Source organism: Homarus americanus, unplaced genomic scaffold (genome assembly GCF_018991925.1).
Source record: "Homarus americanus isolate GMGI-L3 unplaced genomic scaffold, GMGI_Hamer_2.0 scaffold41807, whole genome shotgun sequence".
NCBI classification, from domain to species: domain Eukaryota; kingdom Metazoa; phylum Arthropoda; class Malacostraca; order Decapoda; family Nephropidae; genus Homarus; species Homarus americanus.
Window position 1 is genome coordinate 22,755 of NW_024717057.1, and position 19,474 is coordinate 42,228.

Genomic DNA, 19,474 nt, shown 5'->3' on the forward strand with positions numbered 1-19,474 from the left:
AAAATTTAGTAACAAATGTTACAATAGTCTTGTTCATGTTATTGAGGATTTATTGGATATGGTTTCTAGGTGCTTCGAGTCTAAATCGGCAATGACTTTATTTCCATGTATGTTTTGCTGGAAATGCAAGGTATTGAGGATAAGGGCTGGCAAGACATCCTTCTCATCGGAAAATATGGAAATGGGATATTTCCTGCCGGCCTTCGCATTGTCATAAGACGCATTTCTATATTACATTTACAGCATTAACGGTATTTTTTTTTTCGGTTACCTACTAATATCACTTTACTTCTTCATAATTATACTTTTCAATTCATTATAATTATGTTTGCCACCCTTAACCAATAACAACAGTCAAGAAACCAGGCGAAGACCATGCCAAGGGCAGGTTTTATTATTAACTCTATACGTATTCCTTGCACTGACAGATCGCTCACAATAACTGTTACATGTTACCTGCACAATAAGTATCGATGTAAGTAAATCTCTGATACGTGATGTTAACGACAGATTATTCGTGGGAGTGAGTGGAGGGATGGCGAGAGCGGGATAGAGGCAGCGGTGGTGGTGCATGACTGTACTGGGATGTTGTTAGGGCAGAATCTTCCACGACGACTGCCCAGGACCAACTCAAGCCGTGTACTCGTGGCAACCTGGCTGGTGTTTTCTCTTGTAATCGGGACTGCCTACCGTGGCAACCTCACCGCATTCCTCACGCTACCGAAGTACCCACCCCGAGCTGAGACACTTGAACAACTCGTTGCTGCGACTGACAGGTAGTGTTAACGCTCCCCCCACCCACAACACACTCGAACACAAACACAATGTGTATATATATATATATAATTTAGAAAAAATCTTACAGAATAACGATGCCACCATACGGAATAGTGTTCAAAAATTTCTTCAGCAAGTCAGATTCACGTCTGTTCCAAAGACTGGCAGAACGAATAGAATTCGTTCCAACAGTAGTCGTCGGACAAGAAGAAGCCATTCACAAGAAGTAAGCCATTGTTGTTGTTAGTAGGGAGTAGTGTTCAGTCTTCTGGATAGATACTGTTATAAAAAAATCTGTTGCTGAAGAATTAACTCGTTTAGACGACAACTTACCCCTTAGCTATTTTAATCTAGGTAACAACCAGACGATTTTATTCACCGGCAGGGAGCCCCTGCCCTCTAAAAGGTTAAAACCAGGAGTGATTATATATATATATATATATATATATATATATATATATATATATATATATATATATATATATATATATATATAGCAGGCAGCTACCTCCTGGGAAGAAATTGGAAGCATAATGTTTTGTCTAATGTTAGAACCTACTGCCAATGGCATCACAAAAATTGTGACAATGTCCCAGGTTGCTCATTTGTCTTTTTGCCTCATTTAAACACAATTGCAGGGTCTCATTTGTTTCTCTTATTTGACAACACATCTTTCATATACGTTCCTTATTTTTAAGTTTTTATTTTTTTATTTTTTATTTATTACTAGCGGAATCGCCGCCCTCTGGGCGGCTCTTTCGCTAGGCCACGGTAGGACGCCACTCCTCCGGGAGGCTCCACATTGTCTCACTGTAGTGCATTAAGGTGTCTGCTCTGATCCTAACTTTGTACTCGTCAGAAGGCATTTTTTCCAGGGCATTTTTAAATGACTGTACATATGTGTTGTGCTCATGCATCATTTCTTGGATAGATAGGACAATGTCATGTCTGACACCTTGAATGTTGCCACACCTGATTGTAGTCTGCTTTTCATGATCTTCCATGAAGTAGATTTGGAGGAACTTTGCCTGCTCATCTTCCAGTGATAAGAGGGATCCTGCTTTGTGATAGACTTGACCCTGGACTTTGAATGTGGGCATGTATCCGTGCTCACGAACTACTCTGGTAGCTCCAAAGGATGTCATCTGGAAGCATGAATTATACTTCCGTATATTTTCCAAGAAGTGTTTTGACTCTGGTGTTGTTCCCAGCATGAGAGTCTTCAATGGTTGTGGTGGTTTTTCCAAATTTGGCAGTCGTACTTTCCCATGAGAGCAGCACAGTCCAGCAGATTCTCCTTTGTACTTCTTTGCACCGCAGTATTCACATTTCTTATCCATGTTGCCAATGACAACAGAAGGATACTTTTCATATTCTATATATAACATCATCCACCATCACTACATATAAAACCATCCATCATCACTACATATAACACAACCCATCATCACTACATATAACACCATCCATCATCACTACATATAACACCATCATCCATCATCATCACTGCATATAACACCATCCATCATCACTAAACACATACACACACACACACACACACACACACACACACACACATATATATATATATATATATATATATATATATATATATATATATTTATATATATATATATATATATATATATAAATATATATATATATATATATATATATATATATATATATATATATATATATATATATATATATATATATATATATATATATACAAAGATGTATATGTTATATGCACGATGATGGATGTGTTATATGTAGTGATGATGTAGTATGATGGATGATGTAGTGATGATGGATGATATGTAGATGATGGATGGTGTTATATGTAGTGATGATGGATGGTGTTATATGTAGTGATGATGGATGGTGTTATATGTAGTGATGATGGATGGTGTTATATGTAGTGATAATGCCGTTGTAGTGGAATTTACCTACACCGTTAATGAACTATTGATGGAAGAATAAGTTTTGGGGACTGAACAATGAGACAATGTGGAGCCTCCCGGAGGGTGGCGTCCTACCGTGGCCTAGCGAATGAGCCGCCTGGACCAAACTTGGCATGGATAGCAAGTGTCATGTGGGGATCTCAAAAAAACTCCAACCAACCCGGTCCGACACACCCAACCCGATCCGACCCGTTAAACCACACAGAGGTTGAAAAGGATGTGGAAATGTTGTAAAGTCCTCAACTGAGCTCACTAACATGGTCGACCCAAACATTATCTACCACTACAAGGATCACAAGTGGCTGCGTGAATGCGCAATTCTGGCACCAAAGAATGAAACAGTGGCTGAAATCAACATGACTCTACTCAGACAGCTTCCAGGCAGTGAGACCCCATTCAAATCTGTTGATACAGTAATCGACCAGGACCAAGCAGTCCAGTACCCTGCAGAATTCCTTAATTCTTTGGAGCCCGCTGGAATGCCTCCTCACCACCTCACTCTCAAGATTGGAACTCCTATAATGCTCTTAAGAAATCTTGAACCACCAATCCTCTGCAATGGCACAAGACTGGTGGTGAAGAACATGATGCCACATGTACTGGAAGCTACAATACTGACAGGAAAAGCTAAAGGAGAGGACGTTTCTATACCAAGGATACCTCTCATCACCACTGACCTGCCATTTGAGTTCAAGCGACTTCAGTTCCCGGTTAAAGTGAGCTTTGCCATGACCATCTACAAAAGCCAGGGACAGTCCCTAAAGATGGTTGGCCTAAATCTGGTGTTTCCTTGCTTCTCTCATGGACAGTTCTATGTTGGATGCTCCAGAGTGAGAACTGGCAAATATCTGTACATACTTGCTGCTAATGGCAAAACCAAAAATGTGGTCTACCTTAATGCACTACAGTGAGCCAATGTGGAGCCTCCCGGAGGGTGGCGTCCTACCGTGGTATCGCGAAAGAGCCGCCCGGAGGGCGGCGATTCCGCTAGTATATATATATTCAGAAAAATCCTGCAGTCTCCCGTTTAAAACACTGCACCTTTTGCGTACCCACTTCCCAATACTCCCTGCACATCTTTGTTACCACCAATCTTACAGACAGAATATGGCCATTTTCGAATTTCTACCACGATTTCTTCATCCACACTACAAATCAATACTTTTGTTTTTGCCACACTCACTCTCAAGCCCCTTGACACCATTCCATCCTTTAATTTCGTAAATTTCTCCACTACCTCTTCAATAATATCAGCTATAAACACTTAAGTTGTCAGCATACAAGAACTTGGCACCAGTTACCATGTAACGCTGTCCAAGGTTCAAATATTACAAGGCCAATTAAAATGGGATGAAGGAAGAGGTGAAAGGGTGTTCACTGGCCTGACACACTAAGATATAAGAATGCAGACACTACATTGAATAACGTGGCCAGTAAAGTGAACTATTTGATCGATAAATATATACCCAAGACCAAACCCACTGGCTCCATGAATATAAGAAGAAAATTAGATATGAACCATGTGGCGGTTGGCAAAGTTAAGAAACACTTCAGAAATTCGAGACGTGGATTGGGACATGCAATGTGCATGACAAGAGGATGCATGCCAGATCCGAGAGCCAAGCAAAGTCAGAGTGTAAGAGGGATGAAAAAAAGTTCCAGAGGCAGTTTGCAAGCGAGGTCAAGTCAAACCCAAAGGCTTTCTACCGTAATGCAAAATCGAAATTAAAAATGCATGTAAGCATATCAGATCTGAGGCTTGAAGATGGTATTTACGCAGATTCAAACCAGGACAAGGCGGAGGCACTAAACAAATTATTTTCCTCGTTGTTCATAAGAGGATGCAAACAATCTATCTGCATTTGAGGAAAGACGGTTTGACACAGCGCTGACCCACATTGTGTTCTCAGAAGAAGTTATAAGAAATAAATTGTCATCCCACTAAGAGAGTTGTGAAACGAGCTTGCTGAACCCCTGAAGATCCTGTTCTGCAAATGCCTGGATGAACAAAATGTCCCCAATGACTGAAAAATGGCTTATGCGAGTCCTAATTCCTATATAAAATAAGGGCAATTGTCACTCCACGAATAATTTTAGACCAGTGAGCTTGACCAGCATAGTGTGTTGAGAACTAGAGAGCATCAAAAGAGATGCCATGATGGAACAGCTACTATGAAACAATCTTGTAAAGGACTGCCGACATGGTTTTATGCTGGGATGCTCCTGCTTAACATAATCACACAAGGTCCTGGCTGTTTGGACCCAAATTCTGAAACAGAGTTGCAATATTGACACTATATACCTAGATTTTGCCAAGGTTTTCGACAGCGTACCCCATGAAAGGCTGAGAATTAAATTGAAAAGGTACGGTTTGGGGAAATGTCAAAGTGTGGATTGGAGACTTTCTGCATGACTGCAGACAGTGTGTGGTGATTAATGGTACGAAATCGTTATGTGTACCTGTGAGAAGCGGGATACCACGGGGCAGTGTCTTGGGCCCATTGTTGTCTGTTTGGTTATAATGATATGCCATACGCTATACACTCCCCCATACAGATGTTTGCAGACGGCGCCAAGTTATTTAGAGACATTAAGAACCAAACACACTGTGAAGAACTACAGAAAGAACTCTATGAGCTTCAAAAATGGTCTAAGAAATAACTGCTAAGATTCCATGTCACGAAGTGCAAGAGGATGCACCTGAGTTGCACAAACAGTGAGGAGGCGTATCACATGTCTCAAGAGGACGAAGAACCTGCATTAATTAAGACCGAATGTGAAAAGGACCTAGGTGTGTATTTCAACAAGGAACTTAAATTCTTAGGCCATTGTGAGAAGAAGGTGAATCAGGCAAAGAAACTAGTAGGACTTATAAGAAAGTCGTTTAGATATCTGGATAGCCTGTCGCTCATCAAGTTCTTCAAGAGTGAGGTGCTTCCCTGTCTGGAGTATGCCACGCCGTCTGGTCCCCGAGATATGCTAGAGACTGTCAATTGATTGAAAATGTACAAAGGAGGGCCACCAGACGGGTGCCTGCTCTGCAGAACCTCAGCTACCCAGAGAGGTTAGAACATCTGCAACTGCCTAGCTTATACTACATACAGGCAAGGGCGACCTAATCGATGTGTATAAACATCTGAGAGAGCACTACTTGGTCGAACGTACATACCTGGAGCTGGCAGACGCTTGCTTCACAAGGGCTCACAGATTAAAGTTGAAGAAGTCACAAGTTCAGAAAACGGTGAGGGCAACTTTTTTTTGGAGTGAGAATTGTGAACTCTTGGAACAATCTGCCAGAGTGTTGTGACGGCACCGAGTGGGAGCTCATTCAAGGCCAGGCTTACCTAACATTGGAGCAGGTTCCGATATATTCAGGAGCCAGTTCATGCCCAGTAATTGCCAACAGTGCATAACAGAGACAGGCGTCACCGACCGCCCAAGCAGTTAACAAGCTCATTAGCGTAGAAGAGGATAAAAATAAAAGTAAAAGTAAAAAGAACATTATAAGAGATGCCATGATGGAGCATCTGCGAAACATACTTGTGAAGGACTGCCAACATAGTTTTATGCCTGATGATATTGTATTCTCTAAAGTACTATTATTCCATTGAAATACTGTACAGTATACTGTACTGTATGGTAAGTTGTTTCTTGAAGTTTGCCCTTTCACGTTTTCTTTAGCTTTGACCGAATCAATTTCGCACACTAATTAGTGCAGAGAATCTGCATATTTTAAAGACAATAAAATTCCCTCAAACCAAATGTTCTCCTCTTTGGCCAAAAGCCATATAGCATATCCTTTCTTAAGATCCTCAGGATTTTTTTTTCCTTACTATACCTTATAGCAGACAAGCACACATGGAAAACCGACGTTACCAGCAGCTGAAGATAGCAGAGAGGTTCACCAAGGCGGATGGGACCCCCAAATTATACATTGGTCGGGACAGTATGCTTCCTGGCCAGGCTTCCTGGCCTATTCCTCATGATGCTCCCTACAAACCCATCTTAAATCGCTGCCTCATGGCTGTCATTGAGGTCAGTCACTAAACGCTTGGACAATGGAATATTACACCTGAATCTCAACTGAGAAAGTATGATTTGTTAAATCAACAAAAAGTGAATGTATGTGTAGAAGTTCTCCTTTTTCTTTTTTCCTCTTCACCACTGATCGGCTCGTTAGCCGCTTGGGCGATCGGTCACGTCTCTGTTATGCACTGTTGGCAAGTACTGGGCATGCACCGGCTCCTCATTGTACAGTCTAGTTTAAGATTCTTCGAACACTGCTGAAGACAGCTGGCAACTCAAGGCCGTTTGTTTACTATAGTATGTAGAATAATATAATATGAAACAACAAAGCCCAACCATCAAATTAAGCAACGGGGAACGAAGTAACCAATCACAGATCACTTTTACATTTATTCATAATTTTTACTACGTACTATAGTAAACAAACGGCCTTGAGTTGCCAGCTGTCTCCAGCAGTGTTAGAAGAATTTTGAATGACACTGTACCTGAACCAGCTCCAGTGTTGGTCAAGTCTGGTCTTGAAAGAGCTCACATTCGGTGCCGCCACAACACTTTCTGGTAGATTGTTCCAAGAGTTCAGAACTCTCACTCAGAAAAAGTTTGCCCTCACAGTTTTCTGGACCAGCGGCTTCTTCAATCTTGAGCTGTGATCTCCTGTGGGGCGAGCGTCCGCCAGCTCCATGTAAGGACACTCGACTGAGGAGGATGTATGCAAGAGCCAGAAACCAGGCAAAGGCAGAGTGTAGAAGCGCTGAAAAGGAGTTCCAAAGGCTGGTTGCAAGCAGGACAAGTCAAACCCAAAGGAGTTTTACCGCTATGCAAAGTCAAAATTAAAAACGCGAGTAGGAGTATCAGACCTGAGGCTTGAAGTTGGTAGTTATGCAGATTCTGACCAGGATAAAGCTGAGGCATTGAACAGCTTTTTTTCCTCGGTGTTCACAAGAGAGGGTGCGATTAACCTTCCTGCGTTTGAGGACAGACGGTTCGACACACTGACCCACATTGTGTTCACAGAAGAGGGTATTAGAAATAAACTGCCAAAGCTAAAGGTCCATAAGAGTCCCGGCCCTGACATGGTGCATCCCAGAGTGCTAAGAGAGTTGTGCAACAAGCTTGCCGAGCCCCTGAAGATCCTGTTTTGTAAATGCCTGGATAAACAAAAGGTCCCCACTGATTGGAAAGCGGCTTATGTGAGTCTATCTTCAATAAGGGTGATCGTTACCCCACAAACAACTATAGACCGGTGAACCTGACCAGCATAATATGTAAACTCTTACTCTTACTCTTATCCTCTTCGCCACTCATCGGCTTGTTAGCCGCTTGGGCGATCTGTCACATCTCTGATTACTTTTCCTTTTCATTTATCTTTTTCACCAAAAGATCGGCTCGCTAGCCGCCCGGGCGATCGGTCACGTCTCTGTCACGCACTGTTGGCAAATACTGGGCATGCACCGGCTCCTGAATATACCTGAACCCGCTCCAGTGTTGGTACTTGAGAGTATTATCAGAGATGCCGCAATGGAACATCTACTACGAAACAACCTTGTAAAGGATTGCCAACACGGTTTTATGCCGGGGTGCTCCTGCTTAACACAATTGCTCAAGGTATTGCATATTTGGACCCATATTCTGGAACGGGTTGGTAATATCGACAATATATACCTAGATTTTGCCAAGGCTTTCGGCAGTGTGCCCCACGAGAAGCTGAAAATCAAACTGGAAGGGTACGGAATTCGGGGAAATGTCTTCGCGTGGATAGAAAACTTTCTACATGACTGCAAGCAGTGTGTGGTAATTAATGGCACGAAATCATCATCTGTACCTGTCACAAGTGGGATACCACAGGGTAATGTATTGGGCCCACTGTTGTTTGTTTGTTTCATAAATGACATGCCCGACGTTGTACACTCCTCCATACAAATGTTTGCCGATGACGCCAAATAATTTTGGGAAATCAAGAACCATGCAGACTGTGAAGAGCTGCAAAAGGATCTTTGTGAGCTCCAAGAATGGTAGAAGAAATGGCTCCTGAGACTCAATGTCACGAAGTGTAAGAGGATGCGCCTGGGGCATACCAACAGTAAGGAGGCGTATCATATGTCGCAACGGGATGAAGAACCTGCACTATTGGAAACTGAGTGTGAGAAGGACCCAGGTGTGCATATTGACAATGAGCTGAAGTTCTCGGGCCATTGCGAGAAGAAGGTAAATCAGGCAAATAAATTATTGGGTCTTATGAGAAGGTCGTTCAGGTATCTAGACGGTTCGACCCTCATAACGATCTTCAAGAGTGAAGTCCTTCCCCATCTGGAGTACTGTCACCCCATCTGGTCCCTGAGATATGCTAGGGACTGTCAGTTGGTTGAAAATGTTCAAAGGAGGGCCACCAGACTGGTGTCTGCACTTCAGTACTTCAACTACCCTCAGAGATTGGAGCGCCTGAACTTGCGTAGCTTATACTACTGACAGGCAAGGGGTGACCTAATTGAGGTGTATAAGCACCTCAGGGGGCACTACTCAAGTCGAGTGTCCTTACTTGGAGCTGGCAGACGCTCGCCCCACAAGGGGTCACAGCTCAAGATTGAACAAGCGGCAAGTCCAGAAAACTGTGAGGGAAAACTTTTTCGGAGTGAGGGTTATAAATTCTTGGAACAATCTACCAGAAAGTGTTGTGACGGCACTGAGTGTGAGCTCTTTCAAGACAAGACTTGACCAACACTGGAGCAGGTTCAGGTACATTCAGGAACCAGTGCATGACCAGTACTTGCCAACAGTGCGTAACAGAGACGTAACCGATCGCTCAAGCGGCTAACAAGCCGATTAGTGGTGAAGAGGAAAAAAGTAAGTAAAAGTTTGACCCAACCCCCAAACATAGAGTTCTTGATTTAGGCACTTGCCATTAGTTAACACCATACAAGACACATGTACACAAAAAAATTCTCTTCTTTGCTTCCCATTCCCAATATTTTACTCAGGGGTTTTTGTATAGTAAAAAGTAATTACTACTGACCTCAGAATATCTCCTAAGATCAAGTGCTCGTTGTGCTCGCCATGTTCCCCCAACCATAAGTTCTTGGATCCCTCCCCTTTTGATATTCCTGGATTTGCCCGTCAAAGGTCGACTTTCTAAATTCGTCTGTACCATATTCTGTCTTCAGCTTCACAAATCTACAATACAGGTTGCTATTTCCTTTTACAACCTTCTCCTGAACTTGCATTTCATCGATGTTCATTATCTTCATCAACCTCCGGTCCACTGCTCATTCTAGTGCCTCCATAAGATGCTCCATCAGTTTAATCCCATTGTAGTTTCCACAGATTCTTATGTACAGTATTACCCCGCTTTACACGGTTTCACTTTCCGCGATTTCTCATTTACGCGGTACCTTGCCAGAACCGGACTTTCACTTTCCGCGGTGCATCTACTCATATACGCGGTGAAGTAAAATTTTTTTTTTTTATTTAGCTCATAAAATTCATACAAATTACCCGGCCAGAATATAATTTACATTGCTGGAATTCTTACAATATGATGATCATTTTGAATATAAACATCATGGATTTTGCATTAGACATACAAATTTTAGGTCTAATGTAATAATTTGGTTTACACAAAGCAAATATTTTGTCTTTTGTGCAAAATATATGAAGTTTACATTCAAAATATTCCCTGACCTGCAAGGAATCCAGAAATGTCAATTATATTATCCTAACTTTAGTCTGAGGTATTATTTATTACTAAACGTCAAAATCTAGTGTTTTCAGCCAAACATTTCTCTGGCAGGGAGGGAAGGTGGGGGGTGGGGGGGAGGGTTGGGACCAACCACCCAGCTGGCGTGAGTGTGAGGAGAGGGGGAAGGCAAGGTGGGGTACTTTGATTGACAGATAGTGTCCTTGAAGAATATTTCTTTGTTTATTTACTGAAGATATTTGTTTTAGCTCATAAAATTCATACAAATTACCCGGCCAGAATATAATTTACATGCTGGAATTCTTACAATATGATGATCATTTTGAATATAAACATCATGGATTTTGCATTAGACACACAAATTTTAGATCTAATGTAATAATTTGATTTACACAAAGCAAATATTTTATCTTTTGTGCAAAATATATGAGGTTTACATTCAAAATATTCCCTGACCTGCAAGGAATCCAGAAATGTCAATTATATTATCCTAACTTTAGTCTGGGGTATTATTTATTACTAAACGTTAAAATCTAGTGTTTTCACCCAAACATTTCTGAGAGAGGTAGGAGCTAGTGAGCTGGGAAGAGGGGGGGGGGGGATTTGAGTCCATTATTTGAATGGACATTAACCTGGCGACTGTATTTTTCTTAAATAGGTATTGTGTCGGAAAAAGTGGAGTTTGGGGGTCGGGCCAGTCTCTATTGGAATTAATCCAGTATGTTCTGTCGTTCACTTTGCGGGGTTTTCACTTTCCGCGGTACCCCGTGGGTTCAATTGACCGCGTAAATATGGGTACTACTGTATAGTAAACTCTCTGTTAGCCAGAATGGAAATCAGGACCAAAAAAATCCGAGAAAACAACTGGGTCTGCAAACGAGTTTCCAGAGATGAAAATCAGATGCATTTTCTGGAAAAATCCAGAGAAAATCTCTCCAAACATTTCCATTCCAAGAATGGGATGAAATGTTCTGCGAGTTCCAAGAGATTGCATTATGCTCTGCAGCATCCTTTCGTGCCCAGGTGGGTAGATGGGCTGGAGGTTTATGTGCTGCAATTGGCTAATTCTGTCATGGGACTGCATGGGATGCCTGTGATAGGCTGATGCATCTCCCAGGTTATTACCCCCTAAGCCAAGCATCATGACATGACACACTTTGTTCAAACTGTACAGTAGTCCTCTGTCATTGTACAAGGTTGATCCCTCTCTCGCTGCAGTTTTTGCAAAAATTTGCGTTCTGCGGTACTGTACATTACTGCACCAGGACACAATCAGCTAAAAATACCTGTACAATGTTAAACCAGTGTTAAGACATAAACAATGATTACAGTGTGTATTTTACTGTAAATTAACATTGTTAGTGTGAGCATCATACCTACGGTATCATGCATAAGAGTGGACAACAGTGTTTGCGTTCTGTAGCCTAAGCATCGTACATATGGTACCGTGCGTGCCTGCATCAGAAACTCAAGACAGCAGCATTTGGTGGTGAGTACAGTACAGTACAGTACAGTACAGTATATTTTGCTCATATATAATTATAGTGTATACTGTACAGTATTATACCTGTATCTTATTTGTTTATACAGTGATCCCTGGGTTAACGAGCGCCTTGGTTAAAGAAATTTCGGTTAACGAATTACCTTCCATAAGATTCTTAACTTCGGTTAACGAGCATTCCCTTGATTAACAAATTCCTTATGAGCGCCCCTCCACATGTTTTCGCTTGCATACTAGCTGTCATATTAGTCCGCCAATACAGTAATCGGTTCTAGGGCTTAAATTCCTTACTACTGTATTTTAGTAAATATCAAGAAGTTTGTACTATTCAATAGTTTTAAAAGTCGTACATTAAATTTTTTTGTCATTTTAACAATTATTTAACATAATTTAAGTACATTGTACAGGGAAACTAGTTTTTAGCATGCCAAACAGCCTGTCAACACACCATACAGGCGTCAGTCTCTGTGTCTTTTCAGTGGGGGTAACATCTTGCTTGAAACTCTCTTTAACATAAATGCTTTTTTTCTGTGTTTCCAGTCAAATTATTGGTCATTTTGAAATTTATTTTACATATTGACAATATATAATGCAGTACAGTGTTGATTTAAAGAAAATAATCTTTAATTACACCAAGTGAACTAAAATTTTATGGGTGAAATGGTGCCATGGGGTGAGTTCTCTTCCACCCCAATGCCTTCTCTTCTCCCTTCTCCTCCACCCCCATTCTAATTCCCATCATCATCTAGTACATGCACACATAAAAGTAAGTGTACTTTACTACCTTTTTTGTTGACTTTAGGCAATTTTCCGTGAGCTGGAACCAATTACCCAAAAACCCATTGAAACAATGGTTTCGGTTAACGAGCAACCTTCTAGAACGAATTGTGCTCGTTAACCGAGGGACCACTGTACTGTACAGTATAGTGTACACAATAGTACTGTATACATCATTTTGTTTCTTTACAGTATATTGCATTTGAACAGTGGCATTTGCATAAATAAATACAACTCTGTGTCTGTCCGTGCAAATTGCGTAGTTTAGACTCTCGGGAAAGCTTTTCCCAGCACCAATGTGTAGTTATAATCACAGAAAACTTTCCTCAGCACCCAGAAACATTCTGGGGAGTGTGTGATACTCTGAGTTTTATCTTTTACTTTTACCCTCTTCGCCACTGATCAGCTCGTTAGCAGCTTGGGTGATCAGTCATGTCTCTGTTACTCACTGTTGGCAAGTACTGGGCAAGCACTGGCTCCTGAATGTTTCTGAACCTGCTCCACTGTTGGTCAAGTCTGGTATTACATGAGCTCACACTCGGTGCCGTCACAACACTCTCTGGCAGGGTGTTCCAAGAGTTCACAATTCTCAGTCCGAAAAAGTTTACCTTCACAGTTTTCTGGCTTTGTGGCTTCTTCAACCTTGAGCTGTGACCACTTGTGGGGTGGGTGTCCGCCAGCTCTAGGTATGGACTCTCGACTGAGTAGTTCCTTTTGAGATGTTTATACACCTCCATTCGGGCACTCCTTGCCCATCTGTAATATAAGCTAGGCAGTTGCAGGAGCTCTAATTTCTCTGAATAACTGAGATGCCAAAGTGCAGGCACCAGTCTGATGGCCCTCCTTTGGACATTTTCAATCAACAGACAGTCCCTAGCATATCTCGGGGTGACAATACTCCAGGCGGGTAAGCACCTCACTCTTGAAGATCTTTACGAGGGACGGACCGTCTAGATATATGACCTTCTTTTAAGACCCACTAGTTTAGTTGCTTGATTCACCTTCTTCTCACAATGGCAGTATCTGTCCATGTGAGATATACTGTATAGTTTAGACTCTTGGAAAACTTTTCCCAGTTCACCAGAAAAATTCTGGGGATGTAAGATTTTTTCCGGATTTGAGAAGTTGTTCTGGCTAATGGAGATATCACTATTGCCTGTAATTTCTCGTCCCTCCACATTTCCAACCCTTAATCAATCACCCAACACCCTCACTACCTCTACTGCTACCGCCGATGTTGTACAAGCCTTCCCTCTGTCCATCCTTTCTAGTTCCATCCTCTTGTCCTTTTTCTGCATATCCATCACTGGTCCTTCATTTGCCACTATTTCTGCAAAGACTTGTCTCTTTATTTTCCACATTCGGTACGCTCACTTTCTCCTAAATTCTTCTTTTTCATCAGTCTTGCATTTGCTCCTCTGCAGATGTTTTTCTCTCTATGTTGTTGTGCAATTCCTGTACAGCTTCCCACCTCGCTTTACCAACTGCTTTCTTCCCTTGCCAATTAACTACTTTACATTTTTCCTCTGCCCAGCCATACCCTGTTCTTTTTCACATCTTGAGGATTTTTTCTCTCTCTCTTCTTTATATTTAATTTTCTTTAATGTTTAAATTTCCCTACAAATGTCCAAGGTCTTTGCTTTCACTGACTTCACCATTGATCTCCACTTGTGCCCTGGGCCAGAGACCCAAACCAGGTGCTACTGTATCATCCAAGCCAGATGGACCTGGAGCTCAAGGACATCATATAATTATAAGCAAATCTAAATGGAAATGGTAAAGTTAATCATGATAGGCCTACCTACCAAAAGGTATGAAGCACCTCAGGTTTGTCAAATAATGCTTACCGGTAAGAATGTATCTGATGAACTGACATGACTTGTGTAATTGTTAAACTGATTTAGTGGCAGAAGATTTGACTTCGTAACTTAAGAGTAATAATTTTCACTTGCACCTGAAGCTGGATCATCAGACCTATTTACTCCATGTTTACATTCCCTAACTACATTTCTGTCTTCTGCTCATTCCTTGATCATTCTAACTGGCCATCTTCACAACAAATTAAAAAAAATTATATTTCTCCTCATTTTAGTTACTGTATAACCATATATTTTGTATATGACTACAATAAACATAATGCAAATTTATCAGGCATGTTTATCATGACTCAGGATAAGTGTGGGTTCTCATATCTAATCTGGTCAATAGGCTGGACTGTATGAGAAATGGAGCAAGGACCTGTTGTACCAAGTCCAGATGAACAGCCGCAGGAGGCAGCAGCAGCAACGGGCGCAGCAACAGGAGGAGGAAGAGTCTCAGAAAGAGACAGAGTCAGGCAGTGGCATCAAGGCTCTCACCATCACACACCTGCAGGGAGCATACATGCTCCTCCTCTTGGGCTCTGGTCTTGCAGGACTTGTCTTTATCACGGAGGCCTTTCCCAAGTGGCTTTTGCAGGGAAAAAAGTAATTAGTTGTACTGGGTATTTTATTATCTGAAATGTGAATACTGCTTTACTTAGGTATTTCTGCAATAGGAGCATGCATAGGGTGGTCCAAATTAATACACACTACAGTATTTGGAATTTTAAATAATTTACATACTGTAGTATTCTAATGCATATCTTTTAATTTCAGGGTATATAATTAAGACATCCCACAGTTATGCTAGCCATATACAATAGTTCATCATGCCAGGTCAGCTGACTGTGTGGCACTGAATGAACACTGTGGAATGGCATTTAGCCATGAACTCTTTGGCACAAATTCAATGTAATTTTAAGTGAGAGTGCAGTACAGTATCATGTTTGCAAACGAGCAACCAAAACTACTATTTTATAAATATTAGACATGTGGAAAACAATAGGTTGTATTAAAAATCATGATAAAGACCACAATGGGTGGTCAAAAACTGTCAGGAATAAGGAAAACATTGATTGACTCAGAACAAGTCTTGGATGCTCTCTACAAAATTCAAAACAGTGATTATATCACAAAAGTTGGGAACCCACTGTAAGGGCTGTAATGAGCGGGATGGTTGTCCACCGCTCGTTTGCTTGCTCACGGACCCACTAGAGGGGTAAATGGAGGTGAAAAGGTCGCTGCTGCCTCGTCGCACGCCAGACACGATCCAGCCATCACCACAGCTGTACTTCGCCCCGCTGTTCGATTCCAACTCTGGCTGTGTACTCATCTGAGGTTCCTGGGGCTCGTGGGCTGATTCCCCAGTCCTTCACTATACGGCTGTCAACTCCGGTCACCTACTCAAGCTACTGCTGCGCTGCCACGTGATTGCCACTTCCTCCACGCCCTATCCACCATTCGTGCCCTGGCATCTCTCCTGTGTGGCAAGACATCGCCCACCAATGCTGGTGCCAAGTGAGGAAGCTGCCCTGGACCTTCCCCCTGAGAGTGTATCACCGCGTTACCAGAACATTCCACTGTGCTGGTTAGGAGAAAGATTTATCGGCAGCCATAGGAAGTACCTGTTCTTTGTTGTATTGACTGTTTTGTTTTAAGTAATTGTTTGACTCCAGTGCTGTTTATTTAATATTTGTGTGAGCGGTGTCAGAGTTAAATTATTGTGATTATTTTCGTAGTAAAGAAATGTCAATCTCTAATGGTTGTTTATTACTCCTTGGAAACCCATGGTTCTTGACTTTCCTTTTTATAAGATCCTCATTAGGCTGGCAAGGGATTTATATCCCGAAGGCCAGGCCTTTACACCCACATACAACCATAATGAGAATAAGGCATAAAGACATGAAAGACAACAAAGATACCAGACTGAGAGTTGGCAGGGAAATATCAATGAGGATCGAAAATAATGGGATAATCCCATTCAACTTATTGGACATACTAATAAGCCAAGCATGTGGTTCTGGGACAGTGAGGACACCCATGTTTCCACAGAGAAACACCGAGTGTATAGCAAGTTAAAGTGTGGTGTGCTTTTGGCAAAAATGGGCATCACAGGAACCTTCTGTTTCAAAGATGAGCTTGACAATTCTCTTACCATCAATTATGAATGGTACCAAAATCTCATCCAAGGTAAATTCTTGCCAGCACTGAAGAGATGCAGAAAAGTGCAGATGGGGTTGGTGGTGTTCCAGCAGCATGGAGCACCACCCCCACCATATTAAAAGCCAAACTAGAATACCTACATGGTGCATTCAATAGTGATCCCCTCATCTCAAACAGGACTCCTAACATTTGGCTGCTGCATCCAGCAGATATAAACCCATGTGACTGCTTTCTCTGGGGTTATCTTAAGGATTGCATGTACCATAAGCACCCACACACCATTGGAGAAAACAAATAAATACAAATTTGAGACCTAAAACAGAACATTATCAATATCATCCAGATTACACTTGACATGCTGGAGCAAGTTGTTGACAACTTCAATCTTCATGTGACCATAATTGAAGGGTGAGGAGCATGGATCGAGCATACAGTATCATTAACTAACTTGAATGTTTACTTTTTTAACGTGTGGCCACTGCACAATGCAGTACAGAGTAATGGTGTCCACTATTTAAAGCTTACATCTTTGCATGACACATTGTGATAAAATAATGATGATGCCATGAATTCCCTTTTTTTATCCTCTTAACCACTGATTGGCTCGTTAGCCGCTTGGGTGATCAGTCACATCTCTGTTACGCACTGTTGGCAAGTACTGGCTCCTGGCAATGATTTTGTGGTTGTAGGCCTCTTGACCTGGGCTGTACCTCCAACTCGGTGGAGATTGAGTTTTCACAAATACAATCACGTCTAGCACTAAAAATCTTACATTGATTTACACTTTCACATCACTAAGACAATCTTAGTGATCTTATGTAATCACTGTCCAATTTCTGCCTCCCAATAACAAAGGCCTGAATGCCGAAAACGCTTTGTTACAGAGACGCAACACGACCCAACCCGCGCGCCCAAGGCCTAACAAGAAGAAATTGAATTCCCTGTGGACAAACTTCAGGATGGATTTACAGTGTCTGAATCCATGAAATCTGGTGCTGGTGTTGAAAATATATATAAAACAAGCCTCTGGTGGATGTCATTATTATCAATGCCAATTGTTATACTGTACTAATTTACTTAATTATTGATCTTAGGAAATTATTAACGTGATGTTGTGTGCAACACCTTTTCATTTCCATAATGAATCCATCCTCAATTTTTTTTTTTCATTTAAGCAATACTGTATTTGTATCCTTACTTGTATATAATCTTTGAGACACTGTATTATAGTTAACAGGTTTTTATTATAATTTGGCCTACTGATTGTGGCGATATAGCACTTAAGAATTTCAGGTCCTCATATGAGTTCCCAGTGGCCAGGAACCGCAAAGTTATTGATAACCGCTGACTTGGAAGAATGGCTTCTTCTGCTACTGTATATTTTTTTTCAATGAGTGGCGTGACCATCTGCAGTAACTTGTCAAAACATTCTCCATCCATTTGCAGGAAATTCTTGTAGTTGACCGGCTCATTGATAGCAATTCAGGTAAAAGATTCTCAAGAGTGTAATGATTCCGCTTCTTCAGCCATGTTTTGGCCATCATATCCGTTTGTGCCTTGTTTTCTTGTCCTTGCCTAGCGAAACTGCGAGAGCAAGAGCTATACAAGCGTCACTGTCAATATTCATGGTTGGTGATACAAAACCTCATGCGTCAAAGACAAGTCCGCAACTGATCATTGAACAATATTATTGCACTGTTAGTGGCAGACACATTTTGACGAATTATTGCTGTCAATTATACTGAGTAAATTTTATTGATCATGTATGGGCCACTTTATTCCCGCCTCTCTGCACTTGTTTACACTTACCAGGTGTCTCTGACTTCGTGTTCTTTCATTACCAACTTCATGTGTTATGCAATCATGCCTAAAATCCCCAGTGATAGTTCCTCAAGGGGGCAGTTTGATGTGATGTGATAAGGCATAATAAGAGTGGTGATGGACCAGCAAAGATTGGTAGAGACATGAACTTGCCACCCTAGACCGTCTCTACCATCCTCAACACCAACACGGGTAAATAAAGGTCCCAATTTATGCTTTACATTCCTTAATTAATGCTTATTATGCTTGCTTTATATGTATGCTTTATTTTCTTGCTTGACAGTGTGCACAGCAGAGATATATCAAGGGTAGATGGAAGTGTTTGAGGGGTGGTGGGTCCTTAATCCCCTGAATTTGTTATACTATGAGATTAATTGCTTCAATAACCATTGATTCACTAACCAATGACTTTTCACAGTCCCCACATGAGTGGGTTATCAGGGTATGCCTGAAGATGTTATCGTACAGGAAGCCAGACATAGACGCCAATACCACCTGGTTCACAGTCACAAGATGATAAGCTTTACGGCTGCACCCATTCTGGTTAATTCTCCTCCATCAAAAACAAACCCAGACAACAGTGTACCCCTAGCTAGTTTTAAATATAACTGAAAATAGAAATATGATGAAGATTCCTTTACAAAGAGTATGCCATGAGAATATCATAAAAAAAAAACTTTTATAAAACATCAGAACTTTGGTAAGATACATACAGCTACAGTCCTGCATCAATACAGTGCCATCTCCAGGCTATCTGACTCATGTAACCGAGCTAGGTTCAGTATCACCTTTGGCACTGATCATGTCACCAAGGTTGTTGAACTCAACGACACAGTCCAAGGATATATCCACAATGTAGAGTTTCTTCAGCTTTGCTAAGGCCACAAGATTA

At 41.5% G+C, this 19,474-nt stretch overlaps 1 protein-coding gene across 1 annotated transcript; it reads left to right on the forward strand.

The window, feature by feature from the left end:
• The first annotated feature begins 158 nt into the window (after nucleotides 1-158).
• Nucleotides 159-16,447, forward strand: LOC121858789 (ionotropic receptor 93a-like). Its single transcript, XM_042355424.1, has 5 exons — nucleotides 159-776; nucleotides 866-1,003; nucleotides 6,590-6,779; nucleotides 14,948-15,204; nucleotides 15,376-16,447. Exons 1-5 carry the CDS (start codon nucleotides 586-588, stop codon nucleotides 15,386-15,388), a joined length of 789 nt encoding a protein of 262 aa, XP_042211358.1. The 5' UTR covers nucleotides 159-585; the 3' UTR covers nucleotides 15,389-16,447.
• Nucleotides 16,448-19,474: the final 3,027 nt, after the last annotated feature.

What these genes read in the sequence shown, in the direction of transcription:
- LOC121858789 (XM_042355424.1), top strand. Translation starts at nt 586, where the DNA reads ATGTTGTTAGGGCAGAATCTTCCACGACGACTGCCCAGGACCAACTCA. An exon ending in CTCGTTGCTGCGACTGACAG is followed by an intron (nt 777 to 865) that starts GTAGTGTTAACG and finishes AAAATCTTACAG; the next exon opens with AATAACGATGCCACCATACG. An exon ending in GAAGAAGCCATTCACAAGAA is followed by an intron (nt 1,004 to 6,589) that starts GTAAGCCATTGT and finishes TATACCTTATAG; the next exon opens with CAGACAAGCACACATGGAAA.